The sequence below is a fragment of the Salvelinus alpinus genome, chromosome 34 (assembly GCF_045679555.1).
Source record: "Salvelinus alpinus chromosome 34, SLU_Salpinus.1, whole genome shotgun sequence".
Classification (NCBI taxonomy): Eukaryota; Metazoa; Chordata; class Actinopteri; order Salmoniformes; family Salmonidae; genus Salvelinus; species Salvelinus alpinus.
The window spans coordinates 18,939,378-18,966,723 of NC_092119.1; the positions used below are offsets into that span (position 1 = coordinate 18,939,378).

Consider the following 27,346-nt stretch of genomic DNA (forward strand, 5'->3'; position numbering starts at 1 on the left):
TTAATTGGTGGTTTGTATGCAAACAATGATCCTGATCTCAATATTGTAAGGTTCAAACTTTGGCCTTTTATGAGATTGGACAGTTTAGATCCATGTCAGGCACCATAGTATTCCCCCCTCCCTACCTTCCATCTTCCCTCCTCCCCCTCTCTCGCCCTCCCTCCTCCCCACTTCCTCTTCCACCTCACCTCAAGCTCAGGGATGCTTTTATTCTCCAAAGTGAGAAATTGGAATGGGGGTCTCTTACATGGAGAACTGGTGACTTTGCTCTGGCTCTGAGAGGGTCAGGACTCATCTATTCTTCACAGGGAAAGTTCCTCTTCCTCATTACAGCTTGTTATATCCTTATATGATGGCTTCCCAGAGCCTAATATATGGGGCGATTACAAGCCTGCATTTTATCTCTTCCTTTCTTTCGCTGCACCTTGGTGGAAATGTCACATTATGGTGTCACATCTGTTTCTGGTAAAAGGTTATTACTGAGTCTAGGGCATGGGTGAACCCCCAAAGAAATACACAGATCATGCTGGACTAACGTTCTCTGTTCAAAGATGCAGCAACAAAAAAGTGTTATCTTTAAAAGAGAATTTCCCTGATCTTATTTGTCAAGTAGAATTATGATTTCTTGTTTGGTGAAAATGAAAGGACTGATCATGTGATCAGTATAATTTCACTGCAGTGTGTATCACCCAGTTCATCATACTGTATGAGTACTCATGAATATGACTGAGACAGTTCCTTTCACTCCAATCTAAAAACATCATCATTAATCATGATATTAACACACGGTTGTGCAAATTCCCACCTTCCACTGTAATTCCAACCAATAGTTCAAAAAGCTAAAATGTTCACACATGGTAATTTCATCATAATCCCTCTATCCTCTCTACCTGTCCTCTGCTGTGCCAGATGGTTTATGGCAGCCTGGTGGTCAATAGCTAGTCCTCAGGCTGAGGATAGCAGAAGAGAGGTGCTTGGCATTAACTGGTGTCGCCTCTCCACCCTGAGCTCCATCACCACACTCCCCTCCCAGGGCCTGACAGTGGGTTGAAATACTAGCCCTCTTAGCAGCAGTTCCCTCATTCATCTGTTCCCTGTGCTGGCTGAACCCCACACCGCCACCACGCGCCCCACTGCACTCCCATTGTAAAAGCGGGCGTCCGTCGACCCGCTCCTCTCCACTGGGTCTCCAATAAAAAGGCATACATTTTCAGCTCTAGTGGCGTTCTGATCTCTTTATATGTCCGACATACAATATTAAAATTAGAATGCCGTTGTAAATCCAACTTTAGAAATGTCCAATGAGTGCCGGGTGGGTCGCCCCTCTCTTTTATGACGAGACTGAAAGCACGGTCGATAGTGAATCCTGCAACAACAAAAAAACTAGAAATTGTACAACACATCCTGATGGCAGAAATATCTTATGGTTGATTAGAAAGGAGAAGAGTGGGATGGGTCCGTCAGTGCACCAGACTCTTCATATTTTACCATACAATTAGTCTTTGCAGACTGTCTATGCCTTTAAAAATAACCAAACTAGTGAACACATCTAGCAGATATTTGTTAAATTTTGTAAATTGGCTTCAAACATAGTCATCAGGTGACTACAGTATATTCCACCACAATGTCACACAGAACTGACAGGTGTCGTGTTAGTTCAATAGAGCCATTTAAACTGAACATATTGTGGTATAGCAATCTTTATTCGCTTTGTAAACAACATTTGGGCACCAATGTTAATTAGCTAATCAAAATAATTTCCTCCAAGGAGAAAGCCAATTGAAGCCATTTTACAGTTAATACTCCCAACTACTCTTCAAATTCCAATTCAAAGACAGTTCTATTCCCAGTCCTGATGCTCACCCAGCTCTCAATCCAGATGAAAGAAAGGGTCATGGTGTAAAAAGACCATGCGGCAAGGAGCGAGCTATTGTCAGTCAGTACACTGGAGATGCTATCAGGGCGATCCATCCGCCTTCAAACATTAATAAGGATTGGAAAGGAGATGTGAAATGAAATGAGAGCGATCCTATCAGTCTGGAAATGGAAATAAATCTGTGCATTATGGTTTATCAAAAGAGCAGTTTGGAGATGATAGGCTAGATAGAGGGCCTCTGCTGGGAGGGACTCACTGGAGGGCTGGGGATGGTGTTGGGGCTAGGCCTGGTGTTGGGGTTAGGGCTGGTGTTGGGGCTAGGGCTGGGGCTGGTGTTGTGGCTAGAGCTGGTGTTGGGGCTAGGGCTGGGGCTGGGGCTGGTGTTGGGGCTAGGGCTGGTGTTGGGGTTAGGGCTGGTGTTGGGGCTAGGGCTGGGGCTGGTGTTGTGGCTAGAGCTGGTGTTGGGGTTAGGGCTGGTGTTGGGGCTAGGGCTGGGGCTGGTGTTGTGGCTAGAGCTGGTGTTGGGGTTAGGGCTGGTGTTGGGGCTAGGGCTGGGGCTGGTGTTGTGGCTAGAGCTGGTGTTGGGGCTAGGGCTGGGGCTGGTGTTGTGGCTAGAGCTGGTGTTGGGGCTAGGGCTGGGGCTGGTGTTGGGGTTAGGGCTGGTGTTGGGGCTAGGGCTGGGGCTGGTGTTGTGGCTAGGGCTGGGGATGGTGTTGTGGCTAGAGCTGGTGTTGGGGCTAGGGCTGGGGTTGGGGCTAGGGCTGGTGTTGGGGCTAGGGCTGGGGCTGGGGTAGGTCTGGCGCTGGGGTTGGGGCTGGTGTGGGGGCTAGGTCTGGGACTGGGGCTGGTGTTGTGGCTAGAGCTGGTGTTGTGGCTAGGGCTGGGGCTGGTGTTGTGGCTAGAGCTGGTGTTGGGGCTAGGGCTGGTGTTGGGGCTAGGGCTGGCGCTGGGGTAGGTCTGGCGCTGGGGTTGGGGCTGGTGTGGGGGCTAGGGGTTGGGGCTAGGTCTGGGGCTGGGGTTGGGGCTGGTGTGGAGGCTAGGTATGGGGCGTGGGTTGGGGCTGGTATAGGTCTGGGTCTGGGGTTGGGGCTGGTGTGGGGGATAGGTCTGGGGCTGGGATTGGGGATCGGTTTGGGGCTAGGGGTTGGGTCTAGGGGTTGGGGCTGGTGTTGGGGCTAGGGGTTGGGGCTGGTGTTGGGGCTGGGGCTGGGGTTGGGGCTAGGGGTTGGGGCTAGGGGTTGGGGCTGGTGTTGGGGCTGGTGTTGGGGCTAGGAGTTGGGGCTAGGAGTTGGGGCTGGTGTTGGGGCTGGGGATGCGGTTGGGGATGCGGTTGGGGCTAGGGCTAGAGCTGGTGTTGGGTCTAGGGCTGGCGCAGGGGTAGGTCTGGCACTGGGGTTGGGGCTGGTGTGGGGGCTAGGTCTGTGACTGGGGAGGCGGTTGGGGCTAGGGCTGGTGCTGGTGCTGTTGTAGATCTGGGGCTAGGGTTTGGGGCTGGTGTTGTGGCTAGAGCTGGTGTTGGGGCTAGGGCTGGTGTTGGGGCTAGGGCTGGCGCTGGGGTAGGTCTGGCGCTGGGGTTGGGGCTGGTGTGGGGGCTAGGGGTTGGGGCTAGGTCTGGGGCTGGGGTTGGGGCTGGTGTGGAGGCTAGGTATGGGGCGTGGGTTGGGGCTGGTATAGGTCTGGGTCTGGGGTTGGGGCTGGTGTGGGGGATAGGTCTGGGGCTGGGATTGGGGATCGGTTTGGGGCTAGGGGTTGGGTCTAGGGGTTGGGGCTGGTGTTGGGGCTAGGGGTTGGGGCTGGTGTTGGGGCTGGGGCTGGGGTTGGGGCTAGGGGTTGGGGCTAGGGGTTGGGGCTGGTGTTGGGGCTAGGGGTTGGGGCTGGTGTTGGGGCTAGGAGTTGGGGCTGGTGTTGGGGCTGGGGATGCGGTTGGGGATGCGGTTGGGGCTAGGGCTAGAGCTGGTGTTGGGTCTAGGGCTGGCGCAGGGGTAGGTCTGGCACTGGGGTTGGGGCTGGTGTGGGGGCTAGGTCTGTGACTGGGGAGGCGGTTGGGGCTAGGGCTGGTGCTGGTGCTGTTGTAGATCTAGGGCTGGGGTTGGGGCTGGTGTGGGGGCTAGGTCTGGGGCTTGGGGATAGGGCTGGTGTTGGGGCTAGGGGTTGGGGCTAGGTCTGGGGCTGGGGTTGGTGTGGAGGCTAGGTCTGGGGCTTGGGTTGGGGCTGGGGCTGGTGCTGGGGTAGGTCTGGGGTTGGGGCTGGGGCTGGTGCTGGGGTAGGTCTGGGGCTGGGGTTGGGGCTGGGGTTGGGGATAGGTTTGGGGCTAGGGGTTGGGTCTAGGGGTTGGGGTTGGTGTTGGGGCTAGGGGTTGGGGCTGGTGTTGGGGCTAGGGGTTGGGGCTAGGGGTTAGGGCTAGTGTTGGGGCTAGGGGTTGGAGCTGATGTTGGGGCTAGGGGTTGGGGCTAGGGGTTGGGGCTGGTGTTGGGGCTGGGGTTGGGGCTAGGGTTTGGGGCTGGTGTTGGGGCTGGTGTTGGGGCTGGGGCTGGGGTTGGGTTTGGGGCTAGGGGTTGGGGATGGTGTTGGGGCTGGTGTAGGGACTAGGGGTTGGGGCTGGTGTTGGAGCTGATGTTGGGGCTGGTGTTGGGGCTAGGGGTTGGGGCTAGGGATTGGGACTAGGGTTGGGGCTAGGGCTGGGGCTGGGGTTGGTGCTAGGGCTGGTGTTGGGGCTAGGTCTGGGGTTGGGATTGGGGCTGGGGCTAGGGCTGGTGCTGGGGTTGGGGCAAGGACTGGGGCTGGGGTTGGGGTTGGGGCTAGGGGTGGAACTGGGGTTGGTGTTGGGGCTGGGGCTGGTGTTGGGGCTAGGGCTGGGGGCTGACATTTGTGTTGGGGCTAGGGATGGGGCTGGGGTTGGTGTTGGGGCTGGTGTTGGGGCTGATGCTGGGGTTGAGACTAGGGCTGCGAGCTGACATTTGTGTTGGGGCTAGGGATGGGGCTGGGGCTGGGGTTGGGGCCGGAGTTGGGGCTAGGGCTGGGGCTGGTGTTGGGGCTAGGGGTTGGGGTTGGGGGCTGGTGTTGGGGTTAGGGCTGGGGCTGAGTCTGAGGCTGGGGTTGGAGCCTCCATTTGGAAAGCAGCCCTAGAGTTGGCTCTAGCTCAAATGCGGGGAAATGCTAGAGAATGTTTAGGGGCCAGCTCATACATTTCACTGACAGGTGCTTTAAATCCCATGTCTAGACTGATGCTGCTGTGGCCTGGCTGCCTGGCTCCTAGATAGTGAATGACTAACCTATGTGATGAATAGATCCACAGCCCCATCATGTTTTATTCACTGTGTTACAGCACCATTGACAAAGCAATACCTCACAAGTGGGGTTATACCAAAATCTAAAAAGAAATGGAACAACATGGACAGGATGGAATCAGTCAAGTATAGTGGATGATAAGCAGGAAAAAAACACATCTCTGTTTGACCTTGAAACTCCACCATCAAACCACCAACACCTCCGAAACCCAACAAAAATCTCCCTGTCTACCTGTCCAGAAGCGCCTGTCTGCTAACTCTTGTCAGATGTTGAGTGGATATACTGTATACCCAATTTATGACTACACAATTGACAAGGGCAGAACAATCCATTGTGCATACATCTGCAGAATTTTTTTGGGATTCATCCAATTACCAATAAACCTTGTTGACTTTCAGATTCTTGCCAATCCCCTCCCTTTTTTACACAAACACAAATACATGCGTGTGCACAGGCACACACACACACACACCTTTCTCTCTCTGCTTCTTTGCTCAATATCAAGATGGAGAGAGAGGAATGCACAAATACAGGCGCAGACAGAGCTGACCCTGCCATGCACGATAAGGTCACCCCTGGGATTGGCCAGATTATCTCTGTCAACCACTTGGACAGAGCACAGTCAAATGATGCATCAAGCAGTCATTTTCAGGTGGGGATTATTTTTTAAATTCTTCACCAGGTCGCTATTTGCTTTTCAAAGTGCCCTTGTGGTGTTTGGCTGTGAGCATTTATCAATTGCAATGTTGTGAATTGTTTTCTGTTTCTGGGCCCTGTAGAGAACACTGAATCATGTCTAGGGATGGGTACCGAAACCCGGTATTAAATTATGTAAAACCGTAGTATCGATAAACTACGACGTTATCGGTTCTGCTTTCAGTACTGGAGAAATTAAGAAAATACATGTCCTATTTATTATTGCTACATAAACGTTATCTTGCACATTTTATCTCACCGACCGTTTCTAATTTGCAGTAAGATGAAGACATTCGTCTATGATGCATTTTCACTATTCCCAATCCAGAAGAGATGTCTCTGATGCTACAGCACACACAGCACCCTGCTCTTAGTTAGTGACGACGGCAGAGAGAACTAAACGTTCAAAAGTGTGGTTACACTTCACCAGAGTTGATGCTGACACAAGTGCAACAAGACTTTTGCTTGTAGGGCGGAAACACGAGCAATCTTTCCAAACATCTATCGAATGTGCATCATGTACAGGCAGAGAATTGCACAATTTTCAATTGCTTAGCTCGTAATTCATCTCTCGTTGCCTGATCTACATTAGGTATGTATGCTAGCAGCCTAGAACCAACACACGGAGTTAACTAGATTATGAGAACATGGGTTCCTGATCAAAAGGAACCATTAGCCAGCTGATTGTTTAGCTATGGGTGCGTTCAGAAATTCAGCCACCATTTAAAGATTTTGCAACTTTTTTGTTAAAGTTTTTTTACTGTTGGGAGATGAGCAAGGCACTCAACCCCAAATATACCCCTCCCTCCAGGAGTTACCTCAGTGACACATTCATTCCTACCTGGTATGGTGAAGAAAAGGCCAATGTGATCACTGAGCTGAAGGACGTGCCAAAGCTGGCCATCACATCAGACGGGTGGACCAGCCTCTGTCCGGACCACTATCTCACTGTTACAGTACACTACACAAACCAGGCCAGTGTAAAACAGAAGGTCCTCCACACCAGGGCAGTGTAAACAGAAGGTCCTCCACACCAGGGCAGTGTAAAACAGAAGGTCCTCCACACCAGGACAGTGTAAAACAGAAGGTCCTCCACACCAGGACAGTGTAAAACAAAAGGTCCGCCACACCAGGACAGTGTAAACAGACAGCCCAGCCTCACATTCAATTCGCGCATATATGTACAAAATGTATTTCAGCAGATTTCGTGCGTTTTTGTGCATTTTTGGGGTGGTTCAATTCGTTTGAAAATACACGAATTTCTGTGCTACTTAATTCGTGCGAAAATACACGAATTTCTGTGCTACTTAATTCGTGCGAAAAGACACGAATTTAACCAGTAGGCGATACACAAGCCGTTGCAACAACCATAGACGCGATCGCCTGTATTTATTTATTTTACGTTATGAATATATAGATATTTTGTCTTTTTTTAACCATAAGAGGTTATATATATATTGTCTTTATTTAATCCCTATTAAAACATTGTGGTTTTATGCCTATATGTACTGTTTTCGATTTTTCTGAACAGACTTTTCAGGATAGAATGAATGTAAGCAATGCATGATGGTTAATGGTGTTTTATTCGGTTGTAGTTCCATGTATTTCTTAAAAAATAAACGTGTAAACCATTTTTATTGAACAGAATGTAACTGAAAATACAATGGCAGCCTTGCCATTGTCCATCAATAACAAAACAATTTTTTTTCGTATAACATTTGGGGAAACGTATGCAGTCATTGTAGTCTTACATTTTGTTGGCCAACCAAAATTACCAAAACGTTAACCCGTAATAAGGCTAGGGTGGCTGAGTGTAAATACATGGCTCTGAGTGTAAGCACCTTTTCACTAGAAACGTTCTTGTGTTCAAATTACCGTCAGTGCGAAATAGCTAGAAAGCTTTCGTATTTCCACTTGGCTGCACCTACGGTTACGATAACGATAAATCAAGTGCAATACCTGCGTCGACCTGTGTCGAGCAGCAAAACACCGGAAAGCTTCTAGCCTACCGGAAAGTTACAAGAAGAACAAGAATAGTTACCTCATCCGGTCATGTGACACTCTGGATGCCCCCTAAAAGCAATTTCAACCGTTTTGAAAAATGACGCCTGGTAACCCCAAAACAATACCAGGTGCATGAAAAGTTTGGACTTAGAATATTTTTTGAAAAACTCCATAAATCACTCAGGCCATTGACTCGAGAAGAAAAAACATAAAATATTTTCCAGAAGAAAAAACAGAATATTTTTTGAAAACCTCCATAAATCACCCAGGCCAGCACCCATTGATTTGGGGCGGTAGTATAGAGCTCCCAGAGCGGGTATGGAAGTCTGGATCCCCCCTAAAAGCATTTAAGGCTCTGTGTGTCTTTAAGCACCATACTTTTTGACTCCATCCTTGCTGTGTGTGTGTGTGTGTGTGTGTGTGTGTGTGTGTGTGTGTGTGTGTGTGTGTGTGTGTGTGTGTGTGTGTGTGTGTGTGTGTGTGTGTGTGTGTGTGTGAGAGCTTTTCTTTGACATCTGTTTAGCGAAATTCCTGATTTACAGTTCATGAGGGTTGACCGATTCACACATTTAAAGTTTTGGAAAGATCTGACTTTTTTAAACCTTCGAAACAGCACCTATGACCCCATTTTAAGGCACTTCCGGTTGGCACAGGAAGCTATAAGTAAATACATATCCTGATCGGGGTATGCTTTTACAGAATCCTGAGTTTTAAGTCTATACGTTAAGAACTGACTGATTTACACAGGGTTGAATGCACTATATATCACAAACTGCTGGTTGGGTATGGCAAAACACTTTTAGGGTGATTTTATCACTTCCGGTTGCTCCAGGAAGCTTAGAATCAACACAGGTAGACCTCATAGTGGCTTGATGGATTGTCATTGAAGACAGGTTCATAAGACATTCATAACCCACATAGGCTTCAGGTTGAATTTAGGGGTGCAGGCAATGTGTTCCTATGGGGTGAGATGTCATTGTAAACTGTTTGATGTAAACACCTTCTTTTAACTGTTAAGGGTTAATGCCACACGGTCAATGTTAGGCTTGCACAGAGACCTTAGGAACGTTCCTGAGGTCAAATTGTGCTTCTAAACCTTAACAGTTCTCTCTCTGTCTCCCAAAAGCAAAAGACTTGAAATGTAGGTCAAGGGTCATCTTCTTGTCACTGTCGCTGCGCTCAGACCGAGCAAGCTACGGTCAAGCGGGGCATCTCGTTGAACTCGGCACGGCTATGGTGATGTCATTTTTAGTGGTGATTTCAGAATGCTATTTTGGTGGTTTTTCACTGTTGAAACATATTGCAAATGCACAAAAGTCAACTAGCAAGTCAGTGTCCATCAGCCAATTAGATATTTTCAGACACCAAAATGATACCATCTGACTCCAAACTCACTTTTTCCAACTCGTTTAGAAGCCAACTATCACATATTTCAGAGCAGGCCCAAAATTCACAGCGCCTTCCATTTAAACCGTAATAAAACAAATAATACGTAGTTATGTTCTAGCTGCGGGTCCAGTTTTCACATTATGTTTAGCCCTATGTGAGGCGACCTCGAATCCCAAGTTTCGGCTCGATAGGTCATTCGGTGCCCGAGCAAAACCTTAATTGGTGCTGAAATTCCACTTTTTTCCATGCCTTGCTACGGGGTCCTTGAATGAGCTATCGGACAGAAATGTCGGGGTCCGTCTCTATGGGCCGAGCCGGTTTCAATGCACCTAGTCTTGCAACTCTGGGACTTTTCTAAATGTCACCATTTTGTAATGCTCAAAATGAATTGAAGTCAATGCAAATGCACCGAGGCTTTTTATCGGTCCGAGAACCTTCTAGAGCCACATAACTCACCGTGCTTAATCGACCTGAGCTCTAGAACAGGTTTGTAAAGTTTCAGAACTCTAGGTCTGACGGTTCTTTAAAAGTTCAAACAAAAGTAACTATTGCAGGCACTGTCTGCCTCTAAGCCCCTCAGTGTGTCACTCCATCCTTTCTGTGTGGGTGTGTACATTTTTCCTTGAAATCTGATGGGATGAATGACTGATTTACAGTTCATGAGGGTTGCCTATTCACATATATATGCTCAAGAATGTCTGTGTGTAGTTAATCCGACCCTCTCTGCCTAGCCGTCGCCATTTTTACCTGCTGCTGCTGTGTTAACTGACTAGCTGCTGTTATCTCACCTGTTGTTTTAGCTAGCTCTCCCAATCAAGACCTGCAATCACTTTATGCCTTATTGTATGTCTCCCTCAAATATCAATATGCCTTGCATACTGTTGTTCAGGCTAGCTATCATTGTTTTGGTTTGCAATGGACCCCGTAGTTCCACTCTCCGTACCTCTGATACCCCCTTCGTCCCACCCCCCACACATGCGGTGACCTCACCCATTGAGACCAGCATGTCCAGAGATACAACCTCTCTTATCATCACCCAGTGCCTGGGCTTGCCTCCGCTGTACCCACGCCCCACCATACCCCTGTCTGCACATTATGCCCAGAATCTATTCTACCACGCCCATAAATCTGCTCCTTTTATTCTTTGTCCCCAACGCTCTAGGCGACCAGTTTTGATAGCCAGTTTTGATAGCCTTTAGCCGCACCCTCATCCTACTACTCCTCTGTTCCTCGGGTGATGTGGAGGTAAACCCAGGCCCTGCATGTCCCCAGTCACCCTCATTTGTTGACTTCTGTGATCGAAAAAGCCTTGGCCTCATGCATGTCAACATCAGAAGCCTCCTCCCTAAGTTTGCCTTACTCACCGCTTTAGCACACTCTGCCAACCCTGATGTCCTTGCCGTGTCCGAATCCTGGCTTAGGAAGGCCACCAAAAATTCTGAGATTTCCATACCCAACTATAACACTTTCCGTCAAGATAGAACTGCCAAAGGGGGAGGAGTTGCAATCTACTGCAGAGATAGCCTGCAAAGTTCTGTCATACTTTCCAGGACTATGCCCAAACAGTTCGAACTTCTAATTTTAAAAATTAATCTCTCCAGAAATAAGTCTCTCACTGTTGCCGCCTGCTACCGACCCCCCTCGGCTCCCAGCTGTGCCCTGGACACCATCTGTGAATTGATCGCTCCCCATCTAGCTTCAGAGTTTGTTCTATTAGGTGACCTAAACTGGGATATGCTTAACACCCCGGCAGTCCTACAATCCAAGCTTGATGCCCTCAATCTCACACAAATCATCAAGGAACCCACCAGGTACAACCCTAAATCCGTAAACATGGGCACCCTAATAGACATTATCCTGACCAACCTGCCCTCCAAATACACCTCTGCTGTCTTCAATCAAGATCTCAGTGATCACTGCCTCATTGCCTGTATCCGCCACGGGTCCGCGGTCAAACGACCACCCCTCATCACTGTCAAACGCTCCCTAAAACACTTCTGCGAGCAGGCCTTTCTAATCGACCTGGCCCGGGTTCCCTGGAAGGATATTGACCTCATCCCGTCAGTTGAGGATGCCTGGTCATTCTTTAAATGTTACTTCCTCACCATATTAGACAAGCATGCTCCGTTCAAAAAATGCAGAACCAAGAACAGATATAGCCCCTGGTTCACTCCAGACCTGACTGCCCTCGACCAGCACAAAAACATCCTGTGGCGAACTGCAATAGCATCGAAGAGCCCCCGCGATATGCAACTGTTCAGGGAAGTCAGGAACCAATACACGCAGTCAGTCAGGAAAGCAAAGGCCAGCTTTTTCAAGCAGAAATTTGCATCCTGTAGCTCTAACTCCAAAAAGTTCTGGGATACTGTAAAGTCCATGGAGAACAAGAGCACCTCCTCCCAGCTGCCCACTGCACTGAGGCTAGGTAACACGGTCACCACCGATAAATCCGTGATAATCGAAGACTTCAACAAGCATTTCTCAATGGCTGGCCATGCCTTCCTCCTGGCGACTCCAACCTTGGCCAACAGCCCCGTCCCCTCCGCTGCTACTCGCCCAAGCCTCCCCAGCTTCTCCTTTACCCAAATCCAGATAGCAGATGTTCTGAAAGAGCTGGAAAACCTGGACCCATACAAATCAGCTGGGCTTGACAATCTGGACCCCCTATTTCTGAAACTGTCCGCCGCCATTGTCGCACCCCCTATCACCAGCCTGTTCAACCTCTCCTTCGTATCATCTGAGATCCCCAAGGATTGGAAAGCTGCCGCGGTCATCCCCCTCTTCAAAGGGGGAGACACCCTGGACCCAAACTGTTACAGACCTATATCCATCCTGCCCTGCCTATCTAAGGTCTTCGAAAGCCAAGTCAACAAACAGATCACTGACCATCTCGAATCCCACCGTACCTTCTCCGCTGTGCAATCCGGTTTCCGAGCCGGTCATGGGTGCACCTCAGCCACGCTCAAGGTACTAAACGATATCATAACCACCATCGATAAAAGACATTACTGTGCAGCCGTCTTCATCGACCTGGCCAAGGCTTTCGACTCTGTCAATCACCATATTCTTATCGGCAGACTCAGTAGCCTCGGTTTTTCTAATGACTGCCTTGCCTGGTTCACCAACTACTTTGCAGACAGAGTTCAGTGTGTCAAATCGGAGGGCATGTTGTCCGGTCCTCTGGCAGTCTCTATGGGGGTACCACAGGGTTCAATTCTCGGGCCGACTCTTTTCTCTGTATACATCAATGATGTTGCTCTTGCTGCGGGCGATTCCCTGATCCACCTCTACGCAGACGACACCATTCTATATACTTCCGGCCCTTCCTTGGACACTGTACTATCTAACCTCCAAACGAGCTTCAATGCCATACAACACTCCTTCCGTGGCCTCCAACTGCTCTTAAACGCTAGTAAAACCAAATGCATGCTTTTCAACCGCTCGCTGCCTGCACCCGCACGCCCGACTAGCATCACCACCCTGGACGGTTCCGACCTAGAATATGTGGACATCTATAAGTACCTAGGTGTCTGGCTAGACTGCAAACTCTCCTTCCAGACTCATATCAAACATCTCCAATCCAAAATCAAAGCAAGAATCGGCTTTCTATTCCGCAACAAAGCCTCCTTCACTCACGCCGCCAAACTTACCCTAGTAAAACTGACTATCCTACCGATCCTCGACTTCGGCGATGTCATCTACAAAATAGCTTCCAATACTCTACTCAGCAAACTGGATGCAGTTTATCACAGTGCCATTCGTTTTGTTACTAAAGCACCTTATACGACCCACCACTGCGACCTGTATGCCCTAGTCGGCTGGCCCTCGCTACATGTTCGTCGTCAGACCCACTGGCTCCAGGTCATCTACAAGGCTATCCTAGGTAAAGTGCCGCCTTATCTCAGTTCACTGGTCACGATGGCTACACCCACCTGCAACACGCGCTCCAGCAGGTGTATCTCACTGATCATCCCTAAAGCCAAAACCTCATTTGGACGCCTTTCCTTCCAGTTCTCTGCTGCCTGCGACTGGAACGAATTGCAAAAATCTCTGAAGTTGGAGACTTTTATCTCCCTCAACAACTTTAAAAATCTGCTATCCGAGCAGCTAACCGATCGCTGCAGCTGTACATAGTCCATCTGTAAACTACCCACCCAATTTACCTACCTCACCCCCCATACTGCTTTTATTTATTTACTTTTCTGCTCTTTTGCACACCAGTATCTCTTCTTGCACATGATCATCTGATGATTTATCACTCCAGTGTTAATCTGCTAAATTGTAATTATTCGATTTATTGCCTACCTCATGCCTTTTGCACACATTGTATATAGATTCTCTTTTTTTTTTCTACCATGTTATTGACTTGTTTATTGTTTACTCCATGTGTAACTCTGTGTTGTCTGTTCACACTGCTATGCTTTATCTTGGCCAGGTCGCAGTTGCAAATGAGAACTTGTTCTCAACTAGCCTACCTGGTTAAATAAAGGTGAAATAAAAAAAATAAAAACATATATTAAGTTTTGGAAAGATTTGACTTTTTTAACCCTTCGAAACAGCCCTTTTGACACCAATTATGGCACTTTCGGTTGGCACAGGAAGCTGAAAGTAAACACATATCCTCATTGCAGTGGGCTTTTACAGAATCCTGAGTTTTAAGTCTATACGTTAAGAACTCACTGTTATACATAGGGTTGAATGCACTATTTCTCTCAAACTGCAGGTTGGGTATGGCAAACACTTTTAGGGTGATTTAAAATCGAATCTTTAGAATCGACACAGGTAGACCTCATAGTGGCCTGATGGATTGTCATCGAAGACAGGTTCATAAGGCATTATTAACCCACATAGGCTTCAGGTTGAATTTAGGGGAGCAGGAAATGTATTCCTATGGGGAGACATGTCATTGTAAACTGTTTGATGTAAACACCTTCTTTTAACTATTAAGGGTTAATGCCACACGGTCAATGTTAGGCTTGCACAGATCGGGAGGACCTTAGGAACGTTCCTGAGGTCAAATTGTGCTTCTAACCTTAACGGTTCTCTCTCTGTCTCCCAAAAGCCAAAAAATATGAAATTGAGGTCAAAGGGTCATTTGGGTCCTTCTTCTTGTCCCTGTCGCTGCACTCAGACCGAGCTAGCTACGGTCAAGCGGGGCATCTCGTTGAACTCGGCACGGCCTGGAGATAATGGCAATGCCATTTCAGGCTTTGTGTGTCTTTAAGCACCGTACTTTTTCACTCCATCCTTTTATCCCCTTTTCTTCGTGGTATCCAATCGCTAGTAATTACTATCTTGTCTCATCGCTAAAACTCCCGTATGGGCTCAGGAGAGACGAAGGTCGAAAGCCACGCGTCCTCCGAAGCACAACCCAACCAAGCCGCACTGCTTCTTAACACAGCGCGCCTCCAACCCGGAAGCCAGCCGCACCAATGTGTCGGAGGAAACACCGTGCACATGGCCCCCTTGGCTAGCGCGCACTGCCCCCGGCCCGCCACAGGAGTCGCTGGAGCGCGATGAGACAAGGATATCCCTACCGGCCAAACCCTCCCTAACCCGGACGACGCTAGGCCAACGGACCTCCCGGTCGCGGCCGGCTGCGGCAGAGCCTGGGCGCGAACCCAGAGACTCTGGTGGCGCAGCTAGCACTGCGATGCAGTGGCAGAGCTTCGAGACCCACTTAAAAAATGTTCGTCTGAACACACTGCAACTGGATCTGTAACTTTTTTTTTTTTTTACTCCTTTTTGTGAACATGACCAATTTGTCAATGTACGATTTCTCTTAAATTACGATAGATAAATGGCTGGTTCTTTTTTTCCTGACACCGTATGCTTATGTACTTTGACGTGAAGCGGTCAAATTAGCACCCTACTTTACGTTTTTGACCTTTAATCCCAGAAAAATGGCCATAACTCAAAAAGCGTTGAGGCCTCGACGCCATCTTGTTCGGGGCCAACTGTTCATTACGTCTTCGAAATATTTTCCATTTAGGAGAAAAGGCCACATGCATTTGCAATGTGCTTGTGCATTTGCAATATTATTTATTTTCCCTCTGGTGGGAATTTCCTAGACTGCGGAAAAATGACCAAAATGTGTTATTTTTATAAAACGGAAACCGAACGTCCGAGAGATTTAGTTTGATGACTTCCTGAAAGATCTCTCCCCCGCGCACGGCCCGACGCCGTCCGCGAATTTTAGAAACGTTGCAGGACGTCTAGTAAGGGACCTTACATTTGCAATGTGGCGTTTCTCACTAACCATATGGCGAGTGCTAAAATGTTCCCTTAAGGTATGGAAAGGCCTTGGAAAGGCCATAAGTGTAAGCCAACATAATTCATTATTTTACATTAACATGTAATACATGCATTATGAAGAAAATGGTGTAATTTAGGCTCCACGAAATATGAAATGGGTTATGAAGAAAATCGTGTATGGTTGCCTACATGACAAAAAGGCGTTCTGATTACCAGTATCCAAAGTATTAAGCGAAATCAAGCACAGAAAACAGCATTGGCATTAATAAAACAATATTTCCCACGAATTAAGTCGCAGGTAAATGTGCGTCTTTTCTCAAAAATTCTGTTCAGCAAGTCTAAAACAGTACATATACAGTGGGGAGAACAAGTATTTGATACACTGCCGATTTTGAAGGTTTTCCTACTTACAAAGCATGTAGAGGTCTGTAATTCTTATCATAGGTACACTTCAACTCTGAGAGACGGAATCTAAAACAAAAATCCAGAAAATCACATTGTATGATTTTTAAGTAATTAATTTGCATTTTATTGCATGACATAAGTATTTGATACATCAGAAAAGCAGAACTTAATATTTGGTACAGAAACCTTTGTTTGCAATTACAAAGATCATACATTTCCTGTAGTTATTGACCAGGTTTGCACACACTGCAGCAGGGATTTTGGCCCACTCCTCCATACATACCTTCTCCAGATCCTTCAGGTTTCGGGGCTGTCGGTGGGCAATACGGACGTTCAGCTCCCTCCAAAGATTTTCTATTGGGTTCAGGTCTGGAGACTGGCTAGGCCACTCCAGGACCTTGAGATGCTTCTTACGGAGCCACTCCTTAGTTGCCCTGGCTGTGTGTTTCGGGTCGTTGTCATGCTGGAAGATCCAGCCACGACCCATCTTCAATGCTCTTACTGAGGGAAGGAGGTTTTTGACCAAGATCTCGCGATACATGGCCCCATCCATCCTCCCCTCAATACGGTGCAGTCGTCCTGTCCCCTTTGCAGAAAAGCATCCCCAAAGAATTATGTTTCCAACTCCATGCTTCACGGTTGGGAGGGTGTTCTTGGGGTTGTACTCAACCTTCTTCTTCCTCCAAACACGGCGAGTGGAGTTTAGACCAAAAAGCTCTATTTTTGTCTCATCAGACCACATGACCTTCTCCCATTCCTCCTCTGGATCATCCAGATGGTCATTGGCAAACTTCAGACGGGCCTGGACATGCGCTGGCTTGAGCAGGGGGACCTTGCGTGCGCTGCAGGATTTCAATCCATGACAGCGTAGTGTGTTACTAATGGTTTTCTTTGAGACTGTGGTCCCAGCTCTCTTCAGGTCATTGACCAGGTCCTGCCGTGTAGTTCTGGGCTGATCCCTCACCTTCCTTATGATCATTGATGCCCCACGAGGTGAGATCTTGCATGGAGCCCCAGACCGAGGGTGATTGACCGTCATCTTGAACATCTTCCATTTTCTAATAATTGCGCCAACAGTTGTTGCCTTCTCACCAAGCTGCTTGCCTATTGTCCTGTAGCCCATCCCAGCCTTGTGCAGGTCTACAATTTTATCCCTGATGTCCTTACACAGCTCTCTGGTCTTGGCCATTGTGGAGAGATTGGAGTCTGTTTGATTGAGTGTGTGTACAGGTGTCTTTTATACAAGTAACAAGTTCAAACAGGTGCAGTTAATACAGGTAATGAGTGGAGAACAGGAGGGCTTCTAAAAGAAAAACTAACAGGTCTGTGAGAGCCGGAATTCTTACTGGTTGGTAGGTGATCAAATACTTATGTCACGCAATAAAATGCAATTTAATTACTTAAAAATAATACAATGTGATTTTCTGGATTTTTGTTTTAGATTCCGTCTCTCACAGTTGAAGTGTACCTATGATAAAAATTACAGACCTCTACATGCTTTGTAAGTAGGAAAACCTTCAAAATCGGCAGTGTATCAAATACTTGTTCTCCCCACTGTAGGCATACAACGACACATTTTAAAACATGGTTAAACAAAGACAACATTTCTGTATATTCATGACGTTGAATTAGCCATTAAGAAGAACAAAATGAAATATAAATTATCGCGTCTATATGGTTGTTGCAAAGGCTTGTGTCGCCTACTGGTTAAATTCGTGTCTTTTCGCACGAATTAAGTAGCACAGAAATTCGTGTATTTTCAAACGAATTTAACCAGCCCAAACCAGCCCAAAAATGCACAAAAACGTACGAAATCTGCTGAAATACATTTTGTACATATATGCGCGAATTGAATGTGAGACTGTGTTGAAACAGAAGGTCCTCCACACCAGGGCAGTGTAAAACAGAAGGTCCTCCACACCATGCAGTGTACAACAGAAGGTCCTCCACACCAGGCCAGTGTAAAACAGAAGGTCCTCCACACCATGCAGTGTACAACAGAAGGTCCTGCACACCAGGACAGTGTAAAGCAGAAGGTCCTCCACACCAGGACAGTGTAAAACAGAAGGTCACCCACACCAGGACAGTGTAAAACAGAAGGTCCTCCACACCAGGACAGTGTAAAACAGAAGGTCACCCACACCAGGACAGTGTAAAACAGAAGGTCACCCACACCAGGACAGTTTACAAATCACAAACTGGCAAAGTAGTGGCAGAGGAGATCTCAGATATTCTGGAAGAGTTCGTGATAGAGCCGAGCAAGATTGTAGCTGTGACTTGATAATGCTGGCAATACGGATGTTGCCATCAAGAGGCTACACATCCTAAAAATAGATGCTTTGCGCACACATTGAATCTGGCAGAGTAGAAAATCTACTAAATGACTTCCATTGATAAATGGGCAGCCCGAATCAGAGCAGTGGTCGAGGGGTTCAAGAGTTCCTCGATGTCCAAAACAGCCAGTTCAATCTATTAAAATATTATTTTGAAATTTCCACATTTAACAATTTAATTCAATATAAAGGGTGTGGTAATTAAATGTATATTGGATTTTGTTGTTGTTCAGGCCTTCCTCAACACTCACTCATCCTTGATGTCAAGACCCGATGGAACTCGCTCTATCTAATGATAGAGAGATTCATGGAGCAGTATCAGTATCCAGCGATCCAAGCAGCAGCCTTGGACCCACGACTGCGAAAAGCAATGACCAAGGACAACCTGGACCATCTGAAGGACGAGGACTTCCATAAGGCTGAGGAGTTTGTCCAGCTCATGAGAATCCTCTATACATCCACACTGTGTGTGTCATGTGAAAAGAATGCCACCTGTGGACAGATCATACCCATCCTCCACAAACTGGAAGAGCACTTCACTGTGAACCATGAAGATACAACATTTGTGGCAACCATCGAAGAGAACGTGTGGGAGAACCTCTCCAAGCGCTAACAGGATGAGGACATTCAAGCCTTCCTGCATGAGGCCACAGCAATGGACCCCAGATTTAAAGGGAGGCCGGTGAGTGACGACACCTGGGTCAGGCTGAGGAAGGCAACTGTTGAGGCCAATGTGACAGGAGCAACACCAGGGCTGTCAGAGGAGCCAGAACAGACAGACACAGAGCACCAACAACAAGAGGAGGAGTCTGAAGGAGAAGGAGAGGAAATGGAGGAGACATTCCCTCCATTGTACAAAACAAGGAGTGCCTTGGAGGAGCTGTTCTCAGAGGAGGACAGGGAGTTGAGGTCCAACAGGACACCTTGTCCCTCACCCTCAGCGAGCATGTTGACCTAGAGGTCGAGCTCTACAAAGGCCTGCCTCCCATCCCAATGGCTGAAGATCCTGTGATGTGGTGGTTGGAGAAGAGAGCTACTCTGCCCCTCCTCACAAACAGTGCAACAAGCTACCTCTGTGCTCAAGCCTCCTCCACCCCTAGTGAGATTGTATTTTCGACTGCAGGGAACACAATAAGCCAGGAGAGGTCCCGACTTCTGCCAGAGAAGGCAAATATGTTGATCTTCCTCCAGAAGAACTGCTAAGAAGTGTTAGTCCTTCTGCAGCCTACCTGCATACCCCATCCATGTTGTTCTATACCACTGTATTTTCTTTTGCAGGGAAATATTGTTTATTTTATTTGTTTTACATTTCCATCATCACAACATTAGTCTATAATAGTGATTTGTTCAAAACATTGCTGTTTCTTTTGCTGTAAATAATTGTTTATTTTATTTATTTTAATTGTATTTATTTGACAAAGGATTGTAACGATTTGCTTAAATGGTGCAGGTGCCCTTTAATTTATATTTATGGGAAACTTTATACTACTAATATGGTGCTGTATTTACAACACTTACAAAACATAATTGCCCCTATCAATATAACAAAATCTTAACTATCCTAATCCAACATTTCGCTAGTTGAATGAATCCCAAAGTGATACAAAATTGTAATATTTGACGGTGGCAGTTTAATGGCTGTGCTTGACATTAAGTCGGAGGCAGTCTGATGATGATATTCTGCAGCAGAGCAGATAGCACAGAGAAACAGGGACTGTCTGGAATGACAGGCCTGTCCTTGTTTTCATTCAGGGCTCAGGAGTCTACAGGGCCAGCGGGTTCACTGAGGTGGCTCAATTAAACATGACCTTCCCCTGGCCCTGCCATCACTAGCAGTCCTCATGTAAATGGCCGCCCTCTCCCTCTGCTCTGTCGCACCCACAACATCATAAATAAAAGAATGCTTATTACCCATTTAGTAACATTCTGTATTCATGCCCTGATAGGCTATTTAAACATACAGAGAGGGGAAAAATCCCCCTCCCATATGCTTACTGAGGCTTGACGTTATCTTCCCCTCAGCGTTTGATTGATAATAGTGTGTCCATTTGTTTTGGATTCACTACAGAGGTCAATTTCGTGTTGGCTCTGGGTTATTGGGAGTTACAGTCAAAAGTTTGGACACACCTACTCATTCAATAATAGTGAAGACATCAAAACTATGAAATAACACATATGGAATCATGTAGTAACCAAAAAAGTGTTAAAACAAATCCAAATAATTTTTATAAATCAGATTCTTCAAAGTAGCCACCCTTTGCCTTAATGACAGCTTTGCACACGCATGGCATTCTCTCAACCAACCAATATCTTTCCTTCTTAATGCGTTTGAGCCAATCAGTTGTGTTGTGACAAGGTAGGGGGGTATACAGAATAACCCTATTTGGTAAAAGACCAAGTCCATATTATGGCAAGAACAGCTTAAATAAGCAAAGAAAAACGACAGTCCATCATTACTTTAAGACATGAAGGTCAGTCAATATGGAACATTTCGAGAACTTTGAAAGTTTCTTTAAGTGCAGTCGCAAAAACTATCAAGCACTATGATGAAACTGGCTCTCATGAGGACCGCCACAGAAAAGGAAGACCCAGAGTTACCTCTGCTGCAGAGCATGAGTTCATTAGAGTTACCAGCCTCAGAAATTGCAGCCCAAATAAATGCTTCACAGAGTTCAAGTAACAGACACATCTCAACATCAACTGTTCAGAGGAGACTGCGTGAATCAGGCCTTCATGGTCAAATTGCTGCAAAGAAACCACTACTAAAGGACACCAATAATAAGAAGAGATTTGCTTGGGCCAAGAAACACGAGCAATGGACATTATAGACAGGTGGAGATCTGTCCTTTGGTCTGATGAGTCCAAATTTGAGATTTTTGGTTCCAACCGCCATGTCTTTGTGAGATGCAGAGTTGCTGAACAGATGATCGCCGCATGTGTGGTTTTCCACTGTGAAGCATGGAGGAGGAGGTGTGATGGTGTGGGTGTGCCTTACTGGTGACACTGTCAGTGATTTATTTAGAATTCAAGGCACACTTAACCAGCATGGCTACCACAGTATTCGGCAGCAAAATGCCATCCCATCTGGTTTGCGCTTAGTGGGACCATCATTTGTTTTTCAACAGGACAATGACACAACACACCTCCAGGCTGTGTAAGGGCTATTTGACCAAGAAGAAGAGTGATGGAGTGCTGCATCAGATGACCTGGCCTCCACAATCACCTGACCTCAACCCAATTGAGATGGTTTGGGATGAGTTGGACCGCAGAGTGAAGGAAAAGCAGCCAACAAGTGCCCAGCATATGTAGGAACTCCTTCAAGACTGTTGGAAAAGCATTCCAGGTGAAGCTGGTTGAGAGAATGCCAAGAGTGTGCAAAGCTGTCATCAAGGCAAAGGGTAGCTACTTTGATGAATCTAAAATCTATTTTGATTTGTTTTAACACTTTTTTAGTTACTACATGATTCTATTTGTGTTATTTCATACAAATAATACAAATAAAGAAAGGTGTGTACAAACTTTTGACTGGTACTGTATAACAAATTACTCAATTTGCAGGAATATTTCAGAGAGAAAATATACAGTAGAGTAAATTCAATAAGAATTAAATTAATAATTTTATTGATTGATCCACACAACACAAACAATGACAAATTAACTGACTAATCCAACAATTTAATTTGGTCATCTGTATAATCTATTATTAGGCTAAGAATCGGAGTAATATGTGGAACGCTGAGAGAAGGGACTGGGAGTATGAGAAAGGTGTGTGTAAACTGTGTGTGTGTGTGTGTGTGTGTGTGTGTGTGTGTGTGTGTGTGTGTGTGTGTGTGTGTGTGTGTGTGTGTGTGTGTGTGTGTGTGTGTGTGTGTGTGTGTGTGTGTGTGTGTGTGTGTGTGTGTGTGTGTGTCAGGGAATGAGGAATACAAGAGGACGAGGACTGATCAGCTCACAAAGATGTGATCAGACATTCAGGCAAATGTTTATCCTGATATAATCAGTATGCCCTGTCCATCCCACTTGGCCTTACATCCTCTGGGAGCTGGAAGCAGGGGGCCGCTGCAGTCTCATCCAGCCCCATTGCAGGGGAGGAGATCTGGGCTAGGGGTAGAGTAGGGAGAGGGTGGAGGGGTGTAGGGATCAGGCTCCTGGTGGCTTTCAAATGGCTTCTCTCTCCCTCTGTGTGCATGCAGCCACACATTCACAGCCCTGTCACTTAAAGCAAAGCAGATGCCTACATTCAATTCCAGCTTCACAATTGGAAAAGCCTTTTGCAGTGAAACGTGAATGGGAGTAGGGTACCGAGGTCTAACCGGTGTCGCTCTACAATAAAAGGGAGGCCTTGTTTCGTGAAGGAGGGAGAGAGACTTAACCCTCCCTCCCTCTAACACAGAGAAAGGCATTGGAAATATGCCAACTCAATCACATTGCTGAGCACATAAACAATGGAAAGAGAGCGAGCTTCAACCATATGGTCCTGCTATACATGTCAGGCTCTCAATGTGTCGTTCCTGTAATACTTGAGAGCGTTGTAACATGTTTCTGCCGGGGTGAGTCCTTGGAACGGGTTAAAATACAAAAGCCAGCAATTCCTTTGAGACAGATGAAAAGTCAGATGGTCGCTGTATTCCAGATGTATCAATTTCCTTGGATATTCAGTCCATGCACTGGCAGGGGTGCCGGCATGGAATGGGCCGTGTTCCAAAAGCTAATATTCTGTTGGCCGGAATAATGCACTTATTATTTTCCTAGCTATCAGCCTAAGCACAGAGTGCCATCTGTTATACAAAGCAAACATTCACATCTCAATCCCCCAACAGACAGCTGCATGGTTACACGTCCACACCGCAACAGAACTTTGCCAATCTCCACATCTCGCCAGAATTTTGCCAATCTCCACATCGTGCCAACACTTTGCCAACACAAGAATTTTGAGGGGGTTCCATGACAGTATTTGGATTAAAAGGGTCACTGTCCTTAATGGCACCCTATTCCCTACATTCCCTATGGGTCCTGGTCAAAAGTAGTGCACTACATAGGGAGTAGGGTGCCATTTAGGATGCAAACAGGGTATTTAAAAGACAGATTCCTGTGCTGAATCTGCTAGCCGACCCCAGAGGTTCTACTAGATCCCAACTGCAGTGTCTGTCTGCTGCAAGGCATGTCTGTCTTGCAATTCAATGGCAAGCTACAACAATTCCAATGGCACAGTTACAGAACTGTTAAATACCGCCAGATTAATTATCTGGGCTAAATTGTTGAGGCAGTAGTGGAGTTTTAGCAGACAGATACGTATAAATTACACCAAATTTGTCTAATAACAACCATAATCCCTTGTCCAAAAAATCCTTTACATAGCCCACTGTATCTACCATTAACACACTGTACAATTCGGTATCGATACTTTCCATTCTATTACAAAATAATGCCAAGACCATTCTAGAACGCCTGCTTCCTAAAAGGGGAGCTATGGTCACTGATTAGTCAAATGAAGACAGAACATTTATTCACAGAACTAAGACATACACTTAGACACCTGCGATTAACTGGGGGGGACAGAGGCTTATGCACCATTTGCAAAACAAAAATGGTAATTCTGACCATCTGTTTCACTGAACTGACTGGCTGCACAACTGGTGCCATTATAAGAGCCATTTCACACTAGCACAGCCCTGTCCAATACAATATTTAAAATCAAAATATGGTAATACGTTTACAGACAGTTCAGACAGACTAAGGTATCATACATCACACGCAGCATTCTGGACTTTACAATCATCAATGATCAGTTAGCTCAATTAAAAAACTTGAGTTGATTGAACTTGATTTCAGACCTTATTCACTAGATACATATTCATTGATTGGTTTTGTCTACAAGGCTATTAAAAGTGTTACTGTAATAACTTACTAATTTCCCTGTACTGTATGATCTTGAAGCAAACAGGTAAAGTCTATTAAGCCAACAATCCGTCCCTCAGTCCCTCTCTACAAGCCATAAGGGAAGGGCCTTTAATTTAAGGGCCTTTAATTCCGTAGCAAGTCCTAACTTAACACTATGTTTGATATGCAAAACATTTCTAGACATTGAATATTTTTCACTTTATCTGCTTTAGAATGTCAGCCTGGCACCATTAAATGCAGAATCTTGTCAATATGAAAAAGGCTTAAAAACCCTCCAAGATCTAATTAATGTAGAAAATAATTAGCAACGATGTTAAAAAGAAGTGGCAGACAGATTAAGTGGCTAAAAAGTAAAACAGCAATTAAGATCATGGAGGGTTAGAGTGTGTACACATGTTAGATTATACAACTGACTCATACAGGGCAAAACCCCCAGAATTGTGTGTCTCTCTCTCTCTCTCTCTCTCTCTCTCTCTCTCACACACACACACACACACACACACACACACACACACACACACACACACACACACACACACACACACACACACACACACACACACACACACACACACACACACACACACACACACACACACACACACACACACACACACACACACACACACACACACACACACACCACTCTCTCTAACTGCTGATAAAACTATGAACAAGATAGCTACTACGTCACGTAGCCCAAAGCTTGGGGGACCTACTTGACAATTAATCAATTATTTGATAGAAATCATTAATACATCTTTACTTGAATTCATCTGTAGATAGATGTGGCTAGAACTTATACACTTTTCCTATTTTTAATTTGGTAAACTGATTGCCTTTTTTTCGTCCTTTATATTGTCGTGTAATATCTCATTTAGCGAAACATTGTCTATGCATTCCCTCAGAGATTTCTACATCATAAGGTTATTGCAGAATACTTCATTATGAGTCCTGTAATACAAACACACATAGCTGACCACTCTACTATTTGGCTACATCTATTGGCTATATAATGGTTCATTATTATTATGAATTTTTCACTGTGAGGGAAATAGTATGTGGCTCTGTTGGTAGTGCATGGCGCTTGCACCACAAGGGTTGTGGGTTCGATTCATGGGGCCACCCAGATGCTAAATTCATGCACGCATTACTGTAAGTCACTTTGGATAAAAGTGCATGCTAAATGGCATACTGCATATTATATTATATAAATGGTATATATAATATAAATAGAATATATTATATAAAGGGCATATATTAAATATACCTAGATATAATGACTAGTCTGCTCAAATAGAGCCCTGGACAGAAAGCAGGCTCACAAGTACCTACGTACAGGGCATGTAAATCATTTGGCCATCTATTGGTTATATAATGGTCAAGTCTATAACTAGAAATATAATTTGGTTTCTGAGTTGGGAGATAGGCTCTGTATGGTCTCTAGTCATTCTTCTATAGACCTGTGTGTGTGTGTGTGTGTGTGTGTGTGTGTGTGTGTGTGTGTGTGTGTGTGTGTGTGTGTGTGTGTGTGTGTGTGTGTGTGTGTGTGTGTGTGTGTGTGTGTGTGTGTGTGTGTGTGTGTGTTTGCTCTCTAGTCTGTATGTCTGTCTGTTAGCCCTGGAGACAAAGCTATGGTGTTTGGAACCATTAGAATCTTCAAGGTCACTCCCCCTGACGTTTGACCTCTGAGACGGCTCAGTCTGTTTATTGACATGTACTTGAACCGGCCAATAGTAGACGAGGACCTGTTAACACACCACTGAGATGAAAAGCACCCTCTGATAAAATATGCAGCATTGATGGCTGCAAATTAACTACAGGGCGAACAAGCTGATGAGATGTTAAATGAGCTATAATTTGTCTGAATTGTCTTCTAGCGGCCACTGATAAACAAAAGAAACAGAGGGGAAAAGCGCAGTAGTAGCGACAAGGCATTGACGGTTGTTGCACTCACCTGCGAAAGCCCCAGGTATATAGACACCGTCTCAGAGATGTACAAAAACCTTCCCTCCTTGTTTAGTGTAAATACAAATCCATCCAGGGACTGTGGGAGAGAGAGAAAGAGAGAGAAACGGAGAGGGAAAGAGAGAGAGAGAGATTGTGTTAGATGAGGTGTATTCTGGTATACTGGTACAAAGCATATAGAGGGAACCCTCTGAGTGTTGTCTGTCTGTCTGCCTGTCTGCAAATCAAAATTACACCTCCTCATGTGGAAGGTAATATCTCTCATGACGACAGTAGAAATTAACAGTGTGTGAAAGCAGGAAAACAACAGTAAACAAACCCAAGTTGGCACAAACAAAGATAATATAACGTACAGCACTTTGAAACATATCATCATCATAGTAGTCCATTCCATTCCAGTCCATATCCATATGATGTGTGTCTTCCCCTACAAAGATAATATAACGTACAGCACTTTAAAACATATCATCATCATAGTAGTCCATTCCATTACAGTCCATATCCATATGATGTGTGTCTTCCCCTACAAAGATAATATAACGTACAGCACTTTAAAACATATCATCATCATAGTAGTCCATTCCATTACAGTCCATATCCATATGATGTGTGTCTTCCCCTACAAAGATAATATAACGTACAGCACTTTAGAACATATCATCATCATAGTAGTCCATTCCATTACAGTCCATATCCATATGATGTGTGTCTTCCCCTGCAAAGTCTACTAAAATCTGCTGGTTAGGTCTATGCCAGGATGCTGGTAAAGTCTATTCAGTATATTGATTCATTCCACACCAGGCCCATGTAATATGAGTGTGTATTCTCTTCCTGGATAGTCTTCATCCAGTCAAAATCCATGTAATGTGTGTTTTTACTTCCTGAATGTTGTCTACTCCAGTATGCTGGTTCAATGTCTAATGACGGCCCTGCTATTGGTTCACGACGGGACGCAGCGCTCTGTTCTGAGCCCAGCCTCCAACAGGTAACAATTAAGACACCCAGGTCACTCAAGTTAATTACTTCTGCTCCCCCACTGGCTTCTGTAGGGGCAGCTAACCACAGGCACACGCCACAAAGAAAAGTCCAAACGTAGCCTAATAGATGGAGCAAAACAAAGGCTTCTCCCTCTCCCTCCATCTCCAGTCTGGCGCTGTGACTACAGGCCCTGATTGCACAATGTCACCGTCGCTGATCTGATCACCTTTTCTAGGAAAATGAGGATTACTCT

General features: G+C 45.9%; 1 protein-coding gene across 2 annotated transcripts in view; it reads right to left on the reverse strand.

The window, feature by feature from the left end:
- Positions 1-27,346, reverse strand: part of LOC139563531 (neuronal PAS domain-containing protein 3-like) — a 425,688-nt gene that overhangs the window by 110,901 nt on the left and 287,441 nt on the right. For both annotated transcript variants that reach the window (XM_071382264.1, XM_071382263.1), the window contains one exon: positions 26,105-26,194. In XM_071382264.1, coding sequence (XP_071238365.1) covers positions 26,105-26,194 — 90 coding nt within the window. The remainder of the gene's footprint in view (positions 1-26,104; positions 26,195-27,346) is intronic.